Source organism: Podarcis gaigeae (genome assembly GCF_964106915.1).
Source record: "Podarcis gaigeae genome assembly, chromosome: 10".
Lineage (NCBI taxonomy): Eukaryota > Metazoa > Chordata > Lepidosauria > Squamata > Lacertidae > Podarcis > Podarcis gaigeae.
In genome coordinates, this window is record NC_139686.1 from 38703422 (window position 1) to 38722202 (window position 18781).

The 18781-nt window shown below is 43.5% G+C and overlaps 1 protein-coding gene across 2 annotated transcripts in view; it reads right to left on the minus strand.

Annotated features, from left to right (window-relative positions):
• Nucleotides 1–2959: 2959 nt before the first annotated feature.
• The window catches only part of ALX1 (ALX homeobox 1), a 29908-nt gene continuing 14086 nt past the window's right edge, over nt 2960–18781 (minus strand). Inside the window, exons 3-5 of one of the 2 annotated variants that reach the window (XM_083699452.1) lie at nt 16712–16840; nt 4401–4457; nt 2960–3619 (exon numbers count right to left, since the gene is read on the minus strand). In XM_083699452.1, the coding sequence (XP_083555578.1) occupies nt 3299–3619; nt 4401–4457; nt 16712–16840 (507 nt within the window). In that variant the 3' untranslated portion in view covers nt 2960–3298. The remainder of the gene's footprint in view (nt 3620–4400; nt 4458–16711; nt 16841–18781) is intronic. The other variant, XM_083699453.1, reaches the window with a different exon arrangement.

Here is an 18781-nt window from a genome sequence, read left to right on the forward strand (position 1 = left end):
TGGGACAGCCCTGTGGGTAACAGTGGACTGTGGGAGATGTAGTTCTCCCAAGGTTTCATGGACTGGCTAGACACAGAGGAGTGGTGGGAGCCACTAGCTGGGGAACCCCCAAAGGAAACCCCAGAGGAGGAAGGCACGGAGCCAGTGGATTGCTTGTGGGACTACAATGAGCGGTTAGAGGGAGCAGACTGGGAAGAAGATGTGTTGAAGCTGAAGAGGTAACAGGGTTTAGTGAGCAGGGAGAAGCTGTAGCAGAGAGCAGTCAGAGGCAGGAATGGAGATTGGAGAGGAGGGTGCCAAGAGAAAGAGATCCGGCAGGCTGCTGAGGAAGCCAGAGAGTCTTCCCCTCCTGTATGGCCAGCTCCTCACCCTCCTGGTCTCCCAGAAGATGAAGAGGAATGAATAGGGTGGAAGAAAGGGAGAGAAGATGTAGGAGCCTCAGGTTGCTGGGGAGGAGAAGACTTAGGAAACTGTGGGAAATCAAGGAACTGCCTCAATGGGGCAAGATCTACTGGTAAGAGTGGCCATGCTCACTCAGGCTGAGCTGGTTTTTGTTTCTTTGAATGAAGGGTTAACTTCCCTGACATGTCATGAGTTATTACTCACCTGACCCCAACCCCCGTCCTGACCCAAGGGCTGCTATGATTTTTAACAAATCTGAACAGGAAAATGATTCTGAGATTTCAAAGCTCAGCTGAGGTGAGCTTTTACCATGAGCAGGGGGCAAACCATGTATACCACCTTGACGTTATTGGAGAAAGAGCATGATATAAATGCCATAAAATAAAATAACAAATCTGTGGGCCTTGTTTGTGGTGGTGCTGGTATTGGTAGATTGTGAATGCTTGGTGTTATTGTTTTCATTCAGGGCACTTCCAGGAGGGGGCCTAGTTTGCAAATGGATCCTGGAGATACCACAAACAGGTGACTGACAACAAAGGATGTTTATTTATTTATTTTTAATTTAATGTTGGAATGCCTTTTACACTGAGGGCCCCTCCAGACATCCTTTTTACTATAGTCGTACCTCAGAAGTCGAACAGAATCCGTTCTGGAAGTCCGTTCAATTGCCAAAACGTTCGACTTCCAAAGCATGGCTTCTGATTGGCTGCAGGAAGCTCTTGCAGCCAATTGGAAGCTGCGGAAGCCCCATAGACCATTCGGCTTCTGAAAGAACATTTGAAAACCAGAGCAATCATTTCCAATTTTCATGGGAGCTGGAACGTTCGACCCCCAAGGTGTTTGGGAGCTGAGGTACAACTGTACATTTATGATGATGGGTTCATGGTAGATTTGGAGCAGTTACACCTGGTCCTGCCTTCAATTCTGTTGATGCCTGAAAAAGTTTTGAGGTGGACATAATGTTTCATTTCCAATAAGTGCATGTCTCATAACTTCCTGCTGAAATCCTGCAACTTTTCATACCCCAAATGTTCCATGTTTGGGGAGGAGGGTGCCCCACTTATGATGCACAAGAGTGCCCTTCCAAATGGCAACAATGTGATGGCAATGGGGAAGCATCGCAAAACAACTAATAAAGTGCAAGGATGGAAGGATGGCCCAATATAAATCCACTACCAATTATGCCCCTGACACATTGCAAAATATACCATATGAAACAAGAGAAAACATATCAGTCTAGAGGGTCCTAAACAGTAAGAGAAACACCCATTGGATCCAGGTGGTAGTTTTATTGCACATGAACTCCTCTCACTTCCTGTCTCAAGTTTGGGGTTGTGAGGAAAATGCCAGCAGGAGCAGGCCTGACTGAATCTTGTCCGACTCAGTCTCAGTCTCAAGCCTTCCTTTATTTCAATTAAGTTTGAGTTTGCCTTTATGAACTTGGGAGCGTGAGTGCTTCTTTCAAAGAGGCTAACATTTCGTTCATCCAAAGGAGCTTGGAATGTGGCAGGGGAAAGGGAGGAGAAATAAATCAAAGCAGATAGCAATTTGCCAGATGTAAAGTATTTTTCTTCATTCCTCCTCCCCACCTCCCTTCATCACCAACACACACATACTCTTTTTCTTTTTCTTTTTTTTTACTATCAGAAATTTCAGAATGTTTGCTGACATTTTAATTCTTCCTTCATCTTTCAGAGGCACTGACATGTCATCCAGAAACAGAAGTTTCTCTCTCTCTCTCTCTCTTGCTCTCCATCTCTCTCTCCTGCTGAAAAAAATCAGTGGGAGTTTTCCTTTGAGTCCTTGCAGCCATCACTGAAACTCAAAACACACACACCAATGTGTACTGCTATCAGTTTAAAATTGTAACTCGGCTTTAACTGCAGCAGATAGGCTTCAGACTTCCCCAAACATTTTCCAGCTCAGCTCAGGTTGAAATCGGCTGAATCCTCCACCTTTGCCTTGGGGCACAGATTAAGGTTGCGCAATCCTTTTACCTACTTTTCTGAGACATAAACAGGATTGAATTTAGCAGGACATCTTTCTGGATAGACACATATGGGTTTCACTCAAAGAAAGATGCCCAATAATCAAGGACAACTTCATAGAGGTATCTTTAATACTGGTGAAGGTACAAAAGAAGTAAGAAAGGTATCATTCCTAAATAATGATATTTATCTGAAGAAGTGTGCATGCACACGAAAGCTCATACCAAGAACTGACTTAGTTGGTCTTTAAGGTGCTACTGGAAGGAATTTTTTTTGTTTATTCCTAAATAAATTATGGGTTGAATTCTGAGATCCCATGGGATTCACAGAACACTCCTGCTCATGGATGAAAGGAAAGGTGATTTTTCTGGAGTCTATCTATCCCTGGCACCCCCTATATACCCCAAAAGTGGTCGGACTCCCTACACAGCTTGCTGAAATGTTTCCCTTGCAGCACTGTCATAACAAATGCATTTTATACCAAAGACTTCCTGCTATAGTGTGAATAAGGAATTCTGCATTGACACAGCATTCACACCAAGCAACGTATAGCAGATGTGCTTCTTTAATAGGTTTTATTCTTTTTTGCAGGTTTTACAATCATATTTCATCAACCAGTACAGTACAACATATTTGGCTATTTTTTAAGAGGGCTTCTGGAGACTGGCACATGGTGGTTCTATTTTGAGTCCTCCTACATGTTTATGCTTAAAAATGTGATTGTTAAATAGCATATCAGGCATCTGGCTTAAGCGGGCTCCTTTCTATCTCCTGATCGTTAGCAATTCTTCACACAGCAGCTTATGATTGGGTCCTTTAAATATGGGAAATAAGAAATGATGGTGGGTGGGTGTTTTTCTTCTTCTTCCTTTTGCCTGAACTCTGAAAAAGAAGGACCTTTTCTTACATTACATGGCCCAGGAGATGTTAGCGGTATGTTCTTTGGCTTTCATTCGTAGAACTGCAATACTGGAAGACCTCCGTTCAAATTCTGGCTTGGTTTCAAATGCATGTCCATTGGTGGTTCCAGAAAGTAAAGAGTCAGTGAAGAAATTGTTGAGGGGAACATGGCTGAATTGGCTCTGGTGGTTTGAAAAACCCGAGTACCCAGAATCTGTCCGAGGCGAATGAGAGTAAGGGGTCATACAAGAGGAGGTCTCCCGTGGAAGCATGCAGGAAGTCACCACCGAACCGCTCGCTGCATTTCCTGCCCACAAATTATTCTGAATCTGGAACATATGAAACAAAGAAGATTAAATGTGCACAATCGCCGCCACCCACCTCCTTAACATAGCTTTCTGCTTTGTTTGGTCCATTTTCGGGCAATCGGGTGACACATCTGCCGTTCACGTAACTGTAGAACGTTTATTTCTGTGGAAATGACAAACCTGGTGCCAACAGGGGTCCAAAGGTTTGCTTGTTTAGGAGCACCTTGCATGGCCTGTACAAAAATGTGCAAAATCAAAACGGGATAGGTTTCCAGGGAAAGGGTTTTTGTGGTTGTAATCACAAGACTGTGTGGCAACCAACTTTTCACCTGGCTCCAGTGAGAGCAATGTGTCCATGGAAGCTGATTTATGGGCATCAGATTGTCTTCTAGGAATAAGCCCTGTGTGCTCAAAGGTCAGCTGAATTAGAGGACCCCTGCATCCAACATCCCAAACTGTTCTTACAGTTCCCTTTCAGTTCCAAATGTACAGGGAGTTGAAGTTCATTGTGCATCTTTCAGTGTGAAAGAGATGCATAATTCTGCCCTTTGCACCTAAAAGAGCCATCAAGAGCCATCTAGCTGAGCATCTTGTTTTTCAAATAGTCTCCAACAGATCCTCTGGACTTTTGCATCGGGGCACCTGATATTCAGAGGTTTGTGGAGGTACTATAGACATCAACCAGTAAGAAGTATGCTCCATGAATTTCCTTAATTTTTTAAAGCTGCCTAACCTAGTGGCCATCAACACATCTTGTGGTGGTGAGTTCCACAAGCTACTTATGCACAGTGTGAAGAAATACCTCCTTCTGTCTGTCCTGAACCTGCTGCCAGTCAACTTCTTTGGGTGACTCCGAGTTCTAGAATTATGAGAGAGAAAAAGTTCCGTCTGTGCTCTCCTCCCCATTTGTCATCTTATAAACCTCTATCACGTCAAATTGTGGGACACAGATGTCAATCCTGCACCTTCTGCCAGTCATCTTTATTGACTAAATTGTGCATGAGACTGTAAGCATGCAGAGATGTCACAAGAATTACTCGTGTATCCTCTCTGCTGCTGCTGCTGCTTTTTGACATGCAGAACAAAAATAAAACAATTTTGCAATGTTGCTCTCGAACATGATATTGATGCTCCTGAGTTAAATGGCTTTCCTCATCCAATTGAACTAGTGCTGTGATTCTGTTTAGACTTAATGCTCTGCTTCCTGGAATGCCAGTCACTCCTACGGGCACAGCTCCTGGGGAACCAATTCATCCCCATACCAAAATTCAAGTTTCACATTTCTATCCTGTCTTGCACCTGGCCACATGCCACTCCTGTTACTATTGCTTAATGATGTTTCTATCTGACCTTTCCTCAAATGAACAAAAGATGCATGCATTCTCACTACCCACCCTGCTTTATCTCACAACCTTATAAAGTAGGCTAGACTGAGATATAGTAACTGTGCCCAAGATGACCCCCATGGACTTCAGGGCTGGGTGAGGGTTTGAACCCTTGTTGTTTTCTAAATAAAATTAGGCTGATGAGAATGTGGGTATATGCATATGCACCAACATTCACACATATTCCCCAAACTGAAAACACCATGAGCTGTAATTTTGTGGGAATTATTTGCCAGGCAGGCTGTGAAACCAGTGCGGAGGATTTCTGTTCATCGCATAAAGAAAGCAAGTGTAAAGTGAAATATATTCTGAGAGTCCATGGGAATTTTACTTCATCAATCTGATTTGCTTTTAATAGAAAGGAAAAGAAAAATTTTAAGAGCCCTTCCTCATTTTTTTAAAAGGATATATGAAAGAGAAATAGTGTGTACTTTACTGCTGTGTCAAATTTTCTCCAAGTTAAATTTTTGCTTTATGAGGAGTTAAATGCCTCCTACCATTTTTTCCCTGATGGATGTTTGCAACTGTTCTTACCCGTTATTTTCCTAGTGAGTGTGCCTATGAAAGGGGCCTCATTCCTTAGCTCAAAAAGTTAGGTATGTGTGCAGCTGCAACCTTATATTCTGATCTCTGCATGGAGGTGCAAGCTGTAAAAGTCCAAGCAGAGCTGCGAAAGTACAGCTTATCTCTCTGATCTGGCCTCAGACCCAGGCCTGGACCAAAGAGTGAATGGGGACGGAGGGGTGGGAGGAATGCCAAGTCATTTTGTCTAAAAGCAAAACAACGCAGATTCATTACAGTTGTGGCAGGACAAATATGCCCTCAAGCCTTTGTTTTTGCAGATTGTCTGGGGTGGGGGGGGGACAAAATTCCAAACCAGGGTCACTTTACCGCTATTTCAACCTGTGGGTCTCCAGATGTTGTTGGACTACAACTTCCATCATCCCTGAGCTCTGGCCTTGCTAGCTAGGGGTGATAGAGTTGTAGTTCAACAACATCTGGGGACCCACAGGTTGAGAAAGGCTGCCCTCCTAGTCTCCCACACAAAGGAGGAGTGCCCCCCCCCACAACATATTAGGTAAAGGTGAGATGGCCTCTGCAAACATACCACTGCCCATTCATAGGGGCTTTGGGGGCATTAGGGCAGTGTGACCAGCTCCACCACATGAACTGAGGGGTCTCTGTAGGGCATTGCAACTATGACATAGTGAATTAAGCAGAACGGAAGGCAAGAGCCACAGATCACCACTGGAATTTGAAAAACCAAAATCTGAATCTTCTGGTATGATTGGGATTCCAAAGCACAGGTGCAGAGCCTACTAATCCTGTTTCAGAAAGCTTTTGACGTTGGATATTTGCAGTCTCATATGAACAGCCCACAGGCCCATCTAGCATTATTTAACCTGGTATTTTTTTTCCCATCCTGTCCAGCAGTGGCTCTAAGGATTTCAGACTGGGGTGGGGGTGGGGACAACAACAACATTCCCAGCCCTGCCTGGAGATGTCAGTCAGTGTAGACAACACTGAACTAATTGGACCATTGGACCAATGTGGTGTGAAAGCAGCTTTCCTAGGTTCATATGACGCGATTCCTCCAGCAATGTTGCATCCCAAGTTTTTGTCAAGTGGGATACTTGGAGTGCAAGGAACAATGGGAAGATGTTGGAAGCATGTGAGGGGAGAATTAAAAGGAAAGAAAATGGATCAGTGGACCAAATTATTTTCATGCCAAAGTAAAAGGGGACTAAATCCTTAGCCAAAAGTTCCTGTAGCAACGTGTGCTTTAAGTGCAGCCAGGCGAATGTTTTCCCGTGTTTCATCATCTGCCTATCCATTTAATTTGTCTTGAAATGCTAGAATTTAACCACAAAAGTCATGTCAAGCAAATAATACTGAAAATTTATAAAGTTAGCAAGTAGGTTGTTTAGCTTTTCTTTACTTGAGGGAAACGCAATCATAAATTTGATAACAAAAGGGTATCCAGCAGAACTCTCATTGCTTGGTTTGCAAACGTGATGTAACTTTAAAAGTTGTGATCCTGTCTGTTTCACAGCACTACTTAAAAGCCTAATTCTCTGTTCCTCAAATTAGCAATTCTTTATTTTAAGTGGATAGGTAAAGATTTGTAGCAGGTTGACTGTTTAACAAGATATATGCTGTTAAGTTTCACTAAATAAATTCCTAAGTGTAAAATATATATTGGAATTTTAAAAATAAATACAGCCCTGTTTTACAATACGTAGAAAACATCAGTGCCTCTCCTGGAATGTAGGGCAGAAAGGAGACAGTACTTGAATTTAAAGAAAATATTTTTCCTGTGATCTGTGTAATATATAAAAGGCAATTCAAGGCGATTCTGAATAAGCCTATACATAGATCTCATCTCTGGTTTCTGTTAACATCACAAACATCTTGAGTTTTGCTCTTGTGGTTACTGTGAAATCACTAAAGAGCCCTTCAATATTTTTCCTTACTATAGTACATGTGTGTGAGTGGCAGTGGGGATGGGGGTGGGGTGGAAGTGCTGTAAAATTCAATCAGATTAGCAAACACATTAATCAACTACAATTTTAGTTGATTAATAGAAAGAGGTAACTTTAATCTGTGAGGGCACATATTAATTTGTGAAGCTGTTTCGACTCCTATGTGTTACAATAACAGGAATGAAACAGAAAATATTAAAGATGTTGTTTTTTCTTTTGACAAAGCGGTCATTTTTCTTATTAGCTAGTAAATTATCACCTCCTTCAGTATCTCAGATGGCCACCTACGTTGTGGTAACTTGCACATTTATTTAGATGCATTTGATCAGAGCAATCTTATACATGGCAACCCAGAAGCAAGCCCCACTGAATTCAACTGGGCTTACTCCAGGTAAGTGGATATAAAGATTGCAGCCTTATTTGATTAAATCAACTACAATATAAAGGTAAAGGTACCCCTGCCCATACGGGCCAGTCGTGTCCGACTCTGGGGTTGCGTGCTCATCTCACTTAAGAGGCCGGGAGCCAGCGCTGTCCGAAGACACTTCCGGGTCATGTGGCCAGTGTGACGAAGCTGCTCTGGCGAGCCAGCACCAGCGCAGCGCACGGAAACGCCGTTTACCTTCCCTCTATAAAGCGGTACCTGTTTATCTACTTGCACTTGGGGGTGCTTTCGAACTGCTAGGTGGGCAGGAGCTGGGACCAAACGACAGGAGCTCACCCTGCTGCGGGGATTCGAACCGTCGACCATGTGATCGGCAAGTCCTAGGCACTGAGGTTTTACCCACAGCGCCCCCCGCGCTAATTGATATATTTGCTAGTGGACAATATAAATAGGCAAACACTAGCAAAACTATACCAGTTAGGCTTCTGAATTTGGCCTGTCAGGTGCAGAGATCTGTTATCTCCAGCCCTTGGAAAGAATTAGTTCAGTTGAACAAAGTTTACTTCCAACGGCTTGCAACAAAAAGCACAAGTATAGGAACAAAGCAAATGAACAGGAACAAAGCTTTTAACAGCTGCCTGACAGACAGAAATTAAATAGGATAAGTCTTTTCTAGTATGAAAATACAATTATGGGGAAAGCTTCATCTGTTGCCATTCTGTTGGTCAGACTTCTTTTTACTTGTATTTGGTTTAGATTTACTTTTGAACCCTGAACTTCAGCACATTGCTTTGTAACATTCAGAATGCAGGGGGGGAGGGCGATACTAATTTTTTATGAACTGTAAAATGTTATAAATTTGGATGGACATGAACTATTTGTTTTGTAAAAGGATGGGCCTTTCAAAAACAAACTTTCCAAGGCCTGGTTATCTCTGATCTAAGCACTAAGGATCTCTTAGCTCCAGTCTTAGCACTAAGCACCACAGTACTAAGATCAGAGATCTTATTTTCAGAGTTTATTTTCTCTCTTTGCACTTTGGTACCTAGCAGGAAGCATTTTCCTTTGCAGGTAACATTTTCCATCTCTTACCTTACCACTGTAGGAACACAGGAAAAAAACTTCTGCCTATTCCTCAAAAGCCAGCAGGCACAAAAAGCCTTTCTCTGCTCTTTAAAAAGCTTATCTCCAGTCCAATTTAGCTGCTACTCTTTTAACATCAAAGAGGCTTATCTCTATTCTTAGCGCTGCAGATTTAACAGTATTGTTGAGCTATGGCCCTTTAAAAATGTCGCTGATACAATAACCACTTTTTGTTGTTACCACTGCAGACTCTCACATTTCCTTCCCCAAAGAAACCTTCAAACTGTCGTTTCCAAAGGGTGTGAGAAACATAGCTGTGTGATGGGTAGACTACAGTTCCCAGGATTCGGGAAAGGGGGTTAATGTGCTTTAAACGTATGATGTGTACACAGTCCTGACTTGCCCTTGAACTGTGCAGTGCTTTCAGTTTCTCCTCTTTTAAATAGTTAGCATTCTCTGCCTTTTTATTGAAGTGCCTTAAACATGGATGAACAGCTCTTTCAAGCAGAGTATAACTATGATATGTGCAAAATGCATTGCAAAGCAGACACTTAACCCCCAATGGTATTCTGACTGCCAACTTCTCCTGCTTATGTCACTTTTACTGCAGCCTCCTGAAAATGTTGACAGTGATATGACTATGGCGATTTTGAAGATGTTGAACATCCCTTCTCTCTGCAGAATTTAGCAATGCAGGATAACTGGAGTTGCAAGCAGGGCATCAATCAACCAAGGGGAAACTGAAACAGGGACCCATAACCAACTGAGAGATGATCAGAAAATCTACATAAATGAAGGAATATCCACTCCAGTTCTTAGCATGGTAGGTTGCTTCTTTGTTGTTGTTCTGGGTTTTTCTTCCCAAAGCCTAATTGTTAAATATAAATCAGATCCTAGTTCTCTCCGCTTCTCCCAGGCTGCTTCAAGTGGAGGAGGGAGAGACCCCGTCAAGAAAAGGGTTGGGGGGAGAGAACGCAGGAGGAGCATAGGGTGAGGCTGCAGTTGCTCAGTGGTGAAGGGAAAACATTCTGCATATCTTATTTTAAAGAATTCTCTAATGTGGATTCACTATTGGAACTTAGGATGGTTGCATATTGCTGTACCTCAGTGTTTTCTCATCTGTGAATTAGGAGCAACAAGGTCAAAGTTGTTTAAATACGATGTATTTTTAGTTTGTTTGTTCAAAATTTTAACTACCCTCCAGTTATTCTGCACATGTGTGTGCTATATGTATTTGCTTTGCTAGACTGCTTTTGCCACCTAAACCATCGGCTGCCATGCCTTTCTAATTCCTCCTTTCTGCTTGCTGAACATCAGAATCTGGATTCTGTTGGCTCTGCCACTGTTTACAAAGCTGTGCCCCTGAGCACCTGGGCTCTGCCCCACTCATCCAAAGGAGTCTTTTAAGTTAGAGGTTAGATGTATGACCCCTTCCCATGTATCTATGTTATGCTGTATCTCCTGAAAGGTCCTTTCAGTATGACACAGGCTGAGGATTCTTCTGACCAGGAATCAGGACCAGTCAGGCTTGATGTTAAACACACACATTTAATGTACACATTTCTTTAAAATAAAATAAAAATGCAAATAGCATCTGCTGTTGGAGGCGTAGGACAAATAATGAGCAGGATCACAGCAGGAATGGAGGGAAATTAAACCCTTTCCTCCCCTGAGGCTGTTCTGAAGAAAATCCCTGCTGGGTGCATTAGGGGAGAAATCTCTGATAGGCAGCAATAGGGGGCGGAGGGGTTGGTAGGGTCTTAAGAGCTACAACAGGGGTGGGGAAACTTTTCTGGCTGATGAGCCAGATGTTCATCTCCCTACCACCACCTGTCAAACCCCTGATGTCACTATGACATCAGATCACATTGTGATTTGATGCCCAGATTGTCAGGACTTCAAAACACAGCACAGGGCTGTATGAAAGCCCTGTTGCAAAGAGCCCGATATTGCTCTTTGAACCTCTGAACCCCATCATGTATGATGTCAGATGTATAGCAAGTGGCTGTGACTTGCCCAAAATGGCTTCATGGGCCACTTGGAGATGCCTGGAAGGTCATATTTCTCACACAAACAGGAGGTTCCCCACCCCTAAGCTACAAGATAGACCAATGGTCTGACTGTATACAGTGCTTCCTATGCTCAGTGTATAGACAAGTCTCCTAAGAAAACTAGCAAGGGGGGTTAATGATGCAAAGGCACATTATACAGTACATACTTGGGAGTTAAAATGACAATAGTAGCCTGTGTGTCTTGCAGAGTCAAGTGTTATGCAATATGAGTAGTCTTGGGGGACGGGTGCTGTGCAAAATATTCACTGTATGACCCTACCCAGACTAAAGGGCTGTGGTCAGCACAAATCAGAATGGTTGGTTCCAAGAAGGATGGGGCGCCTCTGTGGTTATTTGTCAGCTTTGTGCAGAACAAAAACATATTTTAGTCAAATGCCATGTGGTGTGTAATATGCACCATATGGAGTATTTAATTTGAGCATGTAACTCTGATTATTGCTAATGGAAGTCCCCCATGTGTGCTCTGGTCATAAAGGGCCCCTATGTGGAATTAAGATGCAAGGTTTAACAAATAGCACATGCAGATTTATATAGTTCCTCACACCCTTGCTTCGTGAATCAGGAGCCCCCAAAGTTGCCCCACTGTTGGGAATTTGCCATTGGCTAAATACATCAAATACAAGTAAATGCCTTCTACCAAGTCAGACCATTTAGCTCAATATTGTTGACACTGATGGGCAGCTACTCTCCAGGGCTTCAATCTGAAGCCTTTTCCTGCCATACCTGGAGACACCAAGAACTGATCCTCAGTCCTTTTACTTCAAAGCATGTGCTCTTTTGCTGAGCTGCAGCCGTTTCTCCAGTGCACATAAACTAGCTGAGCATGTTCCCCAGTCACTGATGACACAAAGCCAGCTGTTCTGTTTTGTTTGCCCTTTTCAGGAGAGATGCCATCTTCTTGCTTTAGCCACTTTGAACAGGAGTGAGGAGTAAGAGCAGCATCTCAACTTCTACCTTCCTCCAGTCACTTGCTAATGCCCATTTCATCACAACACCTTTGCCTCTGGGGTCAGTAGATGGTATCTCTCAGTGAGGGAGATTTGGCCCAGGTTCCTCCAGCTGCTGACACCTACCTTCCTCAGTGCATTTTTCTTTAAGATCTACATATCATTATTTTTTCTGTCCAGCTTTTCCTCCAAATAGCTCAAGGTAGTACAAATGGTTCTCTCCCCACCCCATCACTACTTAGTTCAATACCCTTACCATGACTGGGGAGGGCGGGGTATAAATAAAAAATTATTATTATTATTATTATTATGACGTCACATCATGCAACTAAACACTGGAGAGGTTGCAGCAATTCAACACCATGTTCCTAATGGGGCTCTGCCACCCTTTGGACAAGTCAAAATGGCGTTCTTATCAGCATCCACTACTAAGAAACTCATGCCCTGTGACATCCGTGTGTGTGACACAAGAACTGTTCAGGCTTACTGGAAGGTAGAGCTGACAGCTGGGGCAACAGGGTTGCAGGACCATGGATCTAGCCTCACATGCCAGGTTGCACATTCCTCCCAGTCTCTTTGGCAGTGAGCAGCCTTTAGCAACCATGGAGACTGCATGTATACTTGAGGACCTGGGAAGATCAGGATACCAGGAAATGGGGAAGGGCCATAGCACAGTCGTAAGCATCTTCCTTGCAAGCAGAAGGTCTAGGTTCAATCCCAGGGGTCTCCAAGTAGGGTTGGAAGAGACATTTGCCTGAAATCCTGGAAAGCCACTACCAGGCAGTGTAGGCAATATTAGGTAAAAGGTAAAGGACCCCTAGATGGTTATGTCCAGTCAAATTTGACTATGGGATGCAGCATTCATCTCCGCTTTCAAGGTGAGGGAGCCGCCGTTTGTCTGCAGAAAGCTTTCCAGGTCATGTGGCCAGCATAACCAAACTGCTTCTGGTGCATAGAACATCATGATGAGTGCCAGAGGACACCGAAACGCCATTTACATTCCCATCGCAGCAGTTCCTATTTATCTACTCATATTGGTATGCTTTCAAACTGCTAGGTTGGCAGGAGCTGGGACAAAGCAATGGGAGCTAACCCTATTGCATGGATTCAAACTGCTGACCTTCTGATCGGCAAGCTCAAGAGGTTCAGTGGTTTAGACCACAGTGCCACCTGCGTCCCTTCAGACAATATTGAGCTAGACTAATGGCACCTTGAAGATCCCATTTAGGCCAGGGTACTGCAGGATCTAAATATTTTTTAGAAATAGCTAAATACAAGCTAAATACAAAGGCATGTCATGATGAGGATCAGCAAACCACTGATTTTGCAGGCTTTGGTGATCTAAGTGAAATATGCTGCTGTTGACTGTGCTATTCTGAGAACTCTGCTTAGATGGCTCTAGAGCTCCCACTGCCACAACCCCTTGCTAAACTCAGGGATTTGGGACTCGGCTTCTCCTCCCCCACTTTTAATTCCCTGCAACTACCCATGTTTCCTAGACACAAGCAAAGATTCCCTGAGAACACAGGAAACTGCCTCTGACCATTGGTCCATCCAGCTCCATACTGTCTACATTGCCTGGCAGTGGCTCTCCAGGGTTTCAGATAGGAGTCTCTCCCAGCCCTACCTGGAGATTCTGGGAATTGAATCTGGCACCTTCTACATGCAAAGCAGTTGCTCTACCATAGAGCTGTGGCTCCCTTCTAGTTCCTTCAGCCATTCCTGAGAGGAGCTCTGGATTCCACTCTCTCCTATGCCACAACATTTACAGGGTCGCCATTGGCGTGCCCTTTTCTCCATCTGACTTATTGCTTGGCTACTTGGAGGAAGGATGGACACACAGGCATAAACAGATAAAATAACAAAAATTGTTCCTGAACGTCTTCACTTAAGAGCACATTCTCACAGGGCCCTTAATTATATATTTTTAGTGTACTTAGATCTGGGCACAAATTGCTTTGCATTTGCTATTATATTACCGTTATTCAGTCATGCTGGTTTGGGTGTTCTTTAATGCTGTGTTCTTTGTGCTGAGATCGTTTTTGCACATCTTTTTGGTTTTGTAAGCCACCCACAGAAAATGAAATAATAGTAAGTGAAATTCAACTAAGATTTATTCTGAGTAGACTCACTGAAATGAATTAATATGACGTAAGTTAGGCCCATTAATTTAAATAGATCCACTGTGATCACAAGTGTTTAAATGCTTGACAGCAGTCACAGCAACAACTCTGAATTCTGTGGCCCCATTCAATGTCTATTATTGTGTGTGTGTGTGTGTGTGTGTGTGTGTGTGTGTCTTGAGATGGATGCCAACAACACAGAGAGAAGGAAACACACAGAGACAGAGACTGAGAGATCCAGAACTTTAAGCAGCTCATGTTTTGACATCTATAAGCTGTTTTTATTTTTTTTGCATAGCTCCTAAGAATGTTAAGCATGTTATAATTATTGTTTTTTAAATTAGATTATTATAATTATTATGAAAAACAGTATCATACATACTAGAGATCATGGGAAATGTAGTTTTTGAGTGTCCAAGTGTTTGAGAGACCAAGTGTTCTGGAAATGATTTGTCCCACAACTCCTTACACCCGGGACACCTCTGATCAGGCTGATGGCAATGTCCCAGGTGCCCAGAACCTTGGGACCTAGTTTACAGGGCCCCTGCTCTTCCTACTGAGTACTCAACAGATGGTGAATGAATGAATGAATGAATGAATGAATGAATGAATGAACGAACGAATGAACTGGATCCCAATGGCTGCCTGGACGCCTGGAGAAGAATGGGGAACCTGTGACCCTCCAGATGTTGCGACGTTCCCAAGCCCCAGCTCCTATCAGCCTCAGCCAGCAAGGGCACTGATCAGCGATGATGGGAGCTGTAGTCCAACAACATCTCTCAAGGACCACAGGCTCTTTGTCCCTGTTCTTGGACTTGGAGCCTGTTGAATAGCCCCAGGCCGGTCACTAAAATAACCACTTTGCATTTAAATACATGGGGAGCTATTCCGTGCATTGCCCAGTTGCAGAAATGTAACCTAAAGTTCACTTGGGTTCCTTAAAGGTGGTGCATTTGGAGAGTGGCTCACCCTGACAATCTGCTATGTTGGCTGCTGCTAATTCAGGCTGTGATTTATATAACATATAAAATGGATGCATATGCATGCTCGCTCTGCCACATGTTCACTGATGGCAGAGGGTGTGATATTGCAGATGCAGGTCTTCTATCCCAGTGTTAAGCATTAGTGTGCATACAGCAGGGATCCTGATTATGTACACACAGTTGTAGACATGTAGGTCTCTTTCACACTAACACTGAGCATCCAAATGTTAGGGACAGTGGAGCCCGTAGGAATTTCCCTACTCCCCCCCCCCAGGCATATCTAGTATACACATGTGGCAGGGGGAATATACATACACCTAGAAATTTCACCTGTGCAATTCTATACATGCCTACTCAGAAGTAAGGTGGATATACATATGTAAGGGGCCATAGGATTGCAGGCTAAATTTCAAAGCTCACACTGAGATCACAAAGTCACCTGCTGTTTGGCAACTGCCACCCAGTTGCCACCAATTATGCTGCCATTTTCCCCACCGGTCTTCCCAGACTAAATACTTCTACTTGGAAGTAAATCTCATGTATTTCAGACTTTAAAAAACAATAATAAAGCCGCAACATTAGCTTTACGATTACAGCAAAGTTAAATTCTGTTTTAGTGTGAGGTAGAGGTAGCTAACTTTTGGTTAATTTTATGACATGTGAGAGGGCCTAAATCACCTTGAAGAATTGGCCAAATTGGCCAAAGAGAAAAATGGTTCAAATGCCAGACAAATAGCAAGTGCCTGACATTTTACTAGCTATCCAACTTTGTGACTTTGGAAAGAGTTTAATGAATTTCCTCCAAACTGTCTTTTTTTTAATAGGAATACATTCCCACAATATTCCAACAGCTATTTGTTTATCTTTGTGAACACGTCAGCTGCTCTGATTACTATGCCTTGTGACATTTACGAAGGGGGGGGGGATAAAAAATGTGTGTTAAGGAAAATAAAATTATACAATTAATGGTCGGGCACAGAATGGGATAAAAAGAAAACAGATGGTTGGCTGCAATTACTGTTTTTATAGAATTCTTAGTCAAGCAGAGTATAAGTTGCCAAAAAAAAAAAAACACAACTAGAAATATTGTCTTATCATACTACAGGAGGTTAGATTTCTTCTAATAGTTAACAAATGCACTGAATCTAAAGAGGAAAAATTGTACAATGGTTTGATCATAAGTGTAACACATTTACCATCTGGTTGCCTTTCAAGAATTTGTACTCATCTAGAAATTCTATTAAAACGCTTAATATATATTATAATTAAATCATACCTACAAATTAGGAAGCAATCATCCTAGTCACTGAAGCTCCTTACAGCTGGAGAAACTCCAGTGAACACATGGAGCTCAGCTCCCCTGACATGCGGGGCTGTCCCATTCATTTTAGTGCATGTAGGGCTGTTTCTTGGCCTCAGAGCAGGAAGAAAGATTGGAGTTCCTCTCAAACTAAAAAGTACTATCTTGAGCTTACTCTCTCTCTCCCCAGTGGATGTGACAGATTTCCATGCAAGAACCCCATGGTACATGCCAAAGTGCCCCATGTGGCTCTGGCTTGGGTGCCAACGATGGCCAAAATATGAGTTGATTTCAGAAGTGTCAACACAGAGAGCTTGCAGTTAAAGAACCAGAGCTTTGCTATATTAAATACCTGTGGGTAGCTATCAGTCCTCGGTAGAACAGATATGTCATAGGTGGCAGCAAAATGACTTTTGGCTTGTTGGATTTGCCCATACCGTTCCCTCTTTCTCCACTTTGCCCTTCGGTTTTGGAACCAGACCTACATCAGAGAAGACAACAATGGTTAGACTACTCAGGGGGACGACCTGAGGCAAAGGGCAAGATAACATACCCCTCCGCAACTGGCAGCTGAATCTTACTTCAAGGCTTGCTTTTTAAGTTTAGAGAAAAGGTGAGTAAGAGGCAATGTGATGTAAGTTTCTTAAAATATGCACAGAAAGGAGAACGTGGCTAGAGAAAAGGGTTTTTTCCACTCATAGAATCCTAGAATTGTAGAGTTAGAAGAGAGCCAGAGGGTCTCCTAGTAAGGTAAGAGGTAAAGGACCCCTGGACAGTTAAGTCCAGTTGAAGGCGACTATGGGATTGGGGTACTCATCTCGCTTTCAAGGCAAGGGCACTGGTGTTTGTCCACAGACAGCTTTCCGGGTCATGTGGCCAGCATGACTAAACCGCTCCTGGTGCAACAAAGCATTGTGACGGAAGCCAGAGTACATGGAAACACCATTTATCTTCCTGTTGCAGTGGTACCTATTTATCTACTTGCTCTGGTATGCTTTCAAACTGATAGGTTGGCAGGAGCTGGGACAGAGTAACGGGAGTTCACCCCGTCGTGGGGATTTGAACTGCCGACCTTCTGATTGGCAAGCCCAATAGGCTCAGTGGTTTAGACCACAGCACCACCCGTGTCCAACCCACTGCAATGCAGGAATCTAAACTAAATCATACATGACAGGTGGCCAGCCAACCTCTGCTCATAACACTAGAATTTTTGGGCATCCAATAAAGCTGAACATTGGAAGATTTAGGACAGATAAACAAAAGGATTTCTGCACTTAGCACATAGTCAAACTATGGGACACACTCCCCCAGGAGGCAGTGATGGACACCAATTTGGAGGTCTTTAAAACAGGATTAGACAAACTCATGGAGGAGAGAGCTATCAGTGGCTATAGGCCATGATGACTATGCCCTACCTCCACACTTAGAGGTAGCAATGCTTTTGAATGCCTGTTGTTGAAAACCATGGGAGGGGACTGTGCTCTTGTACTCATGTTATGCTCACTGGTTTCCCGCAGGCATTGGGTTGGCCACTGCGATAACAGGGTCCTGGACTAGATGGGTCATTGGCCCAATCCAGCAGGCTATTCTTATCACCAGTGACAGTACCATGTCCCTCTGCCACAACTGAGGACAGCAAGCTGACTAAGGAGGTGCTGTTTTGGCTGTATGGCTCACACAGCTCTGTCCTCCAGCATCTAACCTCCACAGCCTGTCCCTTAGCTCCTGCTGCCTGAGGAGGCCGCCTCACACTGCCTAATGGTGGAGCTGGCCCAAGTCAATTATACAATATTGACGCTGGGAAACACTTAGAATCTGCTACCAGACACAAAAGAGATCAATTAATTGGTGCCAATTACTGCAAGGGTGTCAACCTGAATAAAATGTGGTGGGGCAAGGTAAGCCCCACCCCCACATTCAATCACAAGACACGGTGCACACAAACACCATCTGAATGGCAATGCCTATCAACTTAGGGGGGAGGCTCAAATATTTTATTGGGTTGGCCAAAGGGACCTCGGCCCCTAGGAGTTGGCTCCTATGATTGGTTGGATGAATTGTCTAACTCTGAATAAAACAGCTCATTCAATCCTAATGTAACAAACGTCTTATTTTTATTGTCTTGTGGTGTTTGGCTAGAGGAGAACTCTGGGACTGTGGCTGATTTGGTAAAAGCAGCAGCAGATTACTGTCTTGTGTAGGACTCAGTTATCTGAATGCTCTGGCAGAAGCTGAGATGGCAGGCCCACTGTCTCCTGGCTTCGTTCAGATTTCATATTCTGAGTCACCCTGTTCTGAGTTCCAGCCCTCCCATATGTTCATGATGGAGCAGGTTAACCTATCACCACCACACTTTAAAAAGGGCACTCCTTGTTTACTTCCAAAATCCCTTCAGGAGAGTTGACTGAATGGCTTCCTAAAC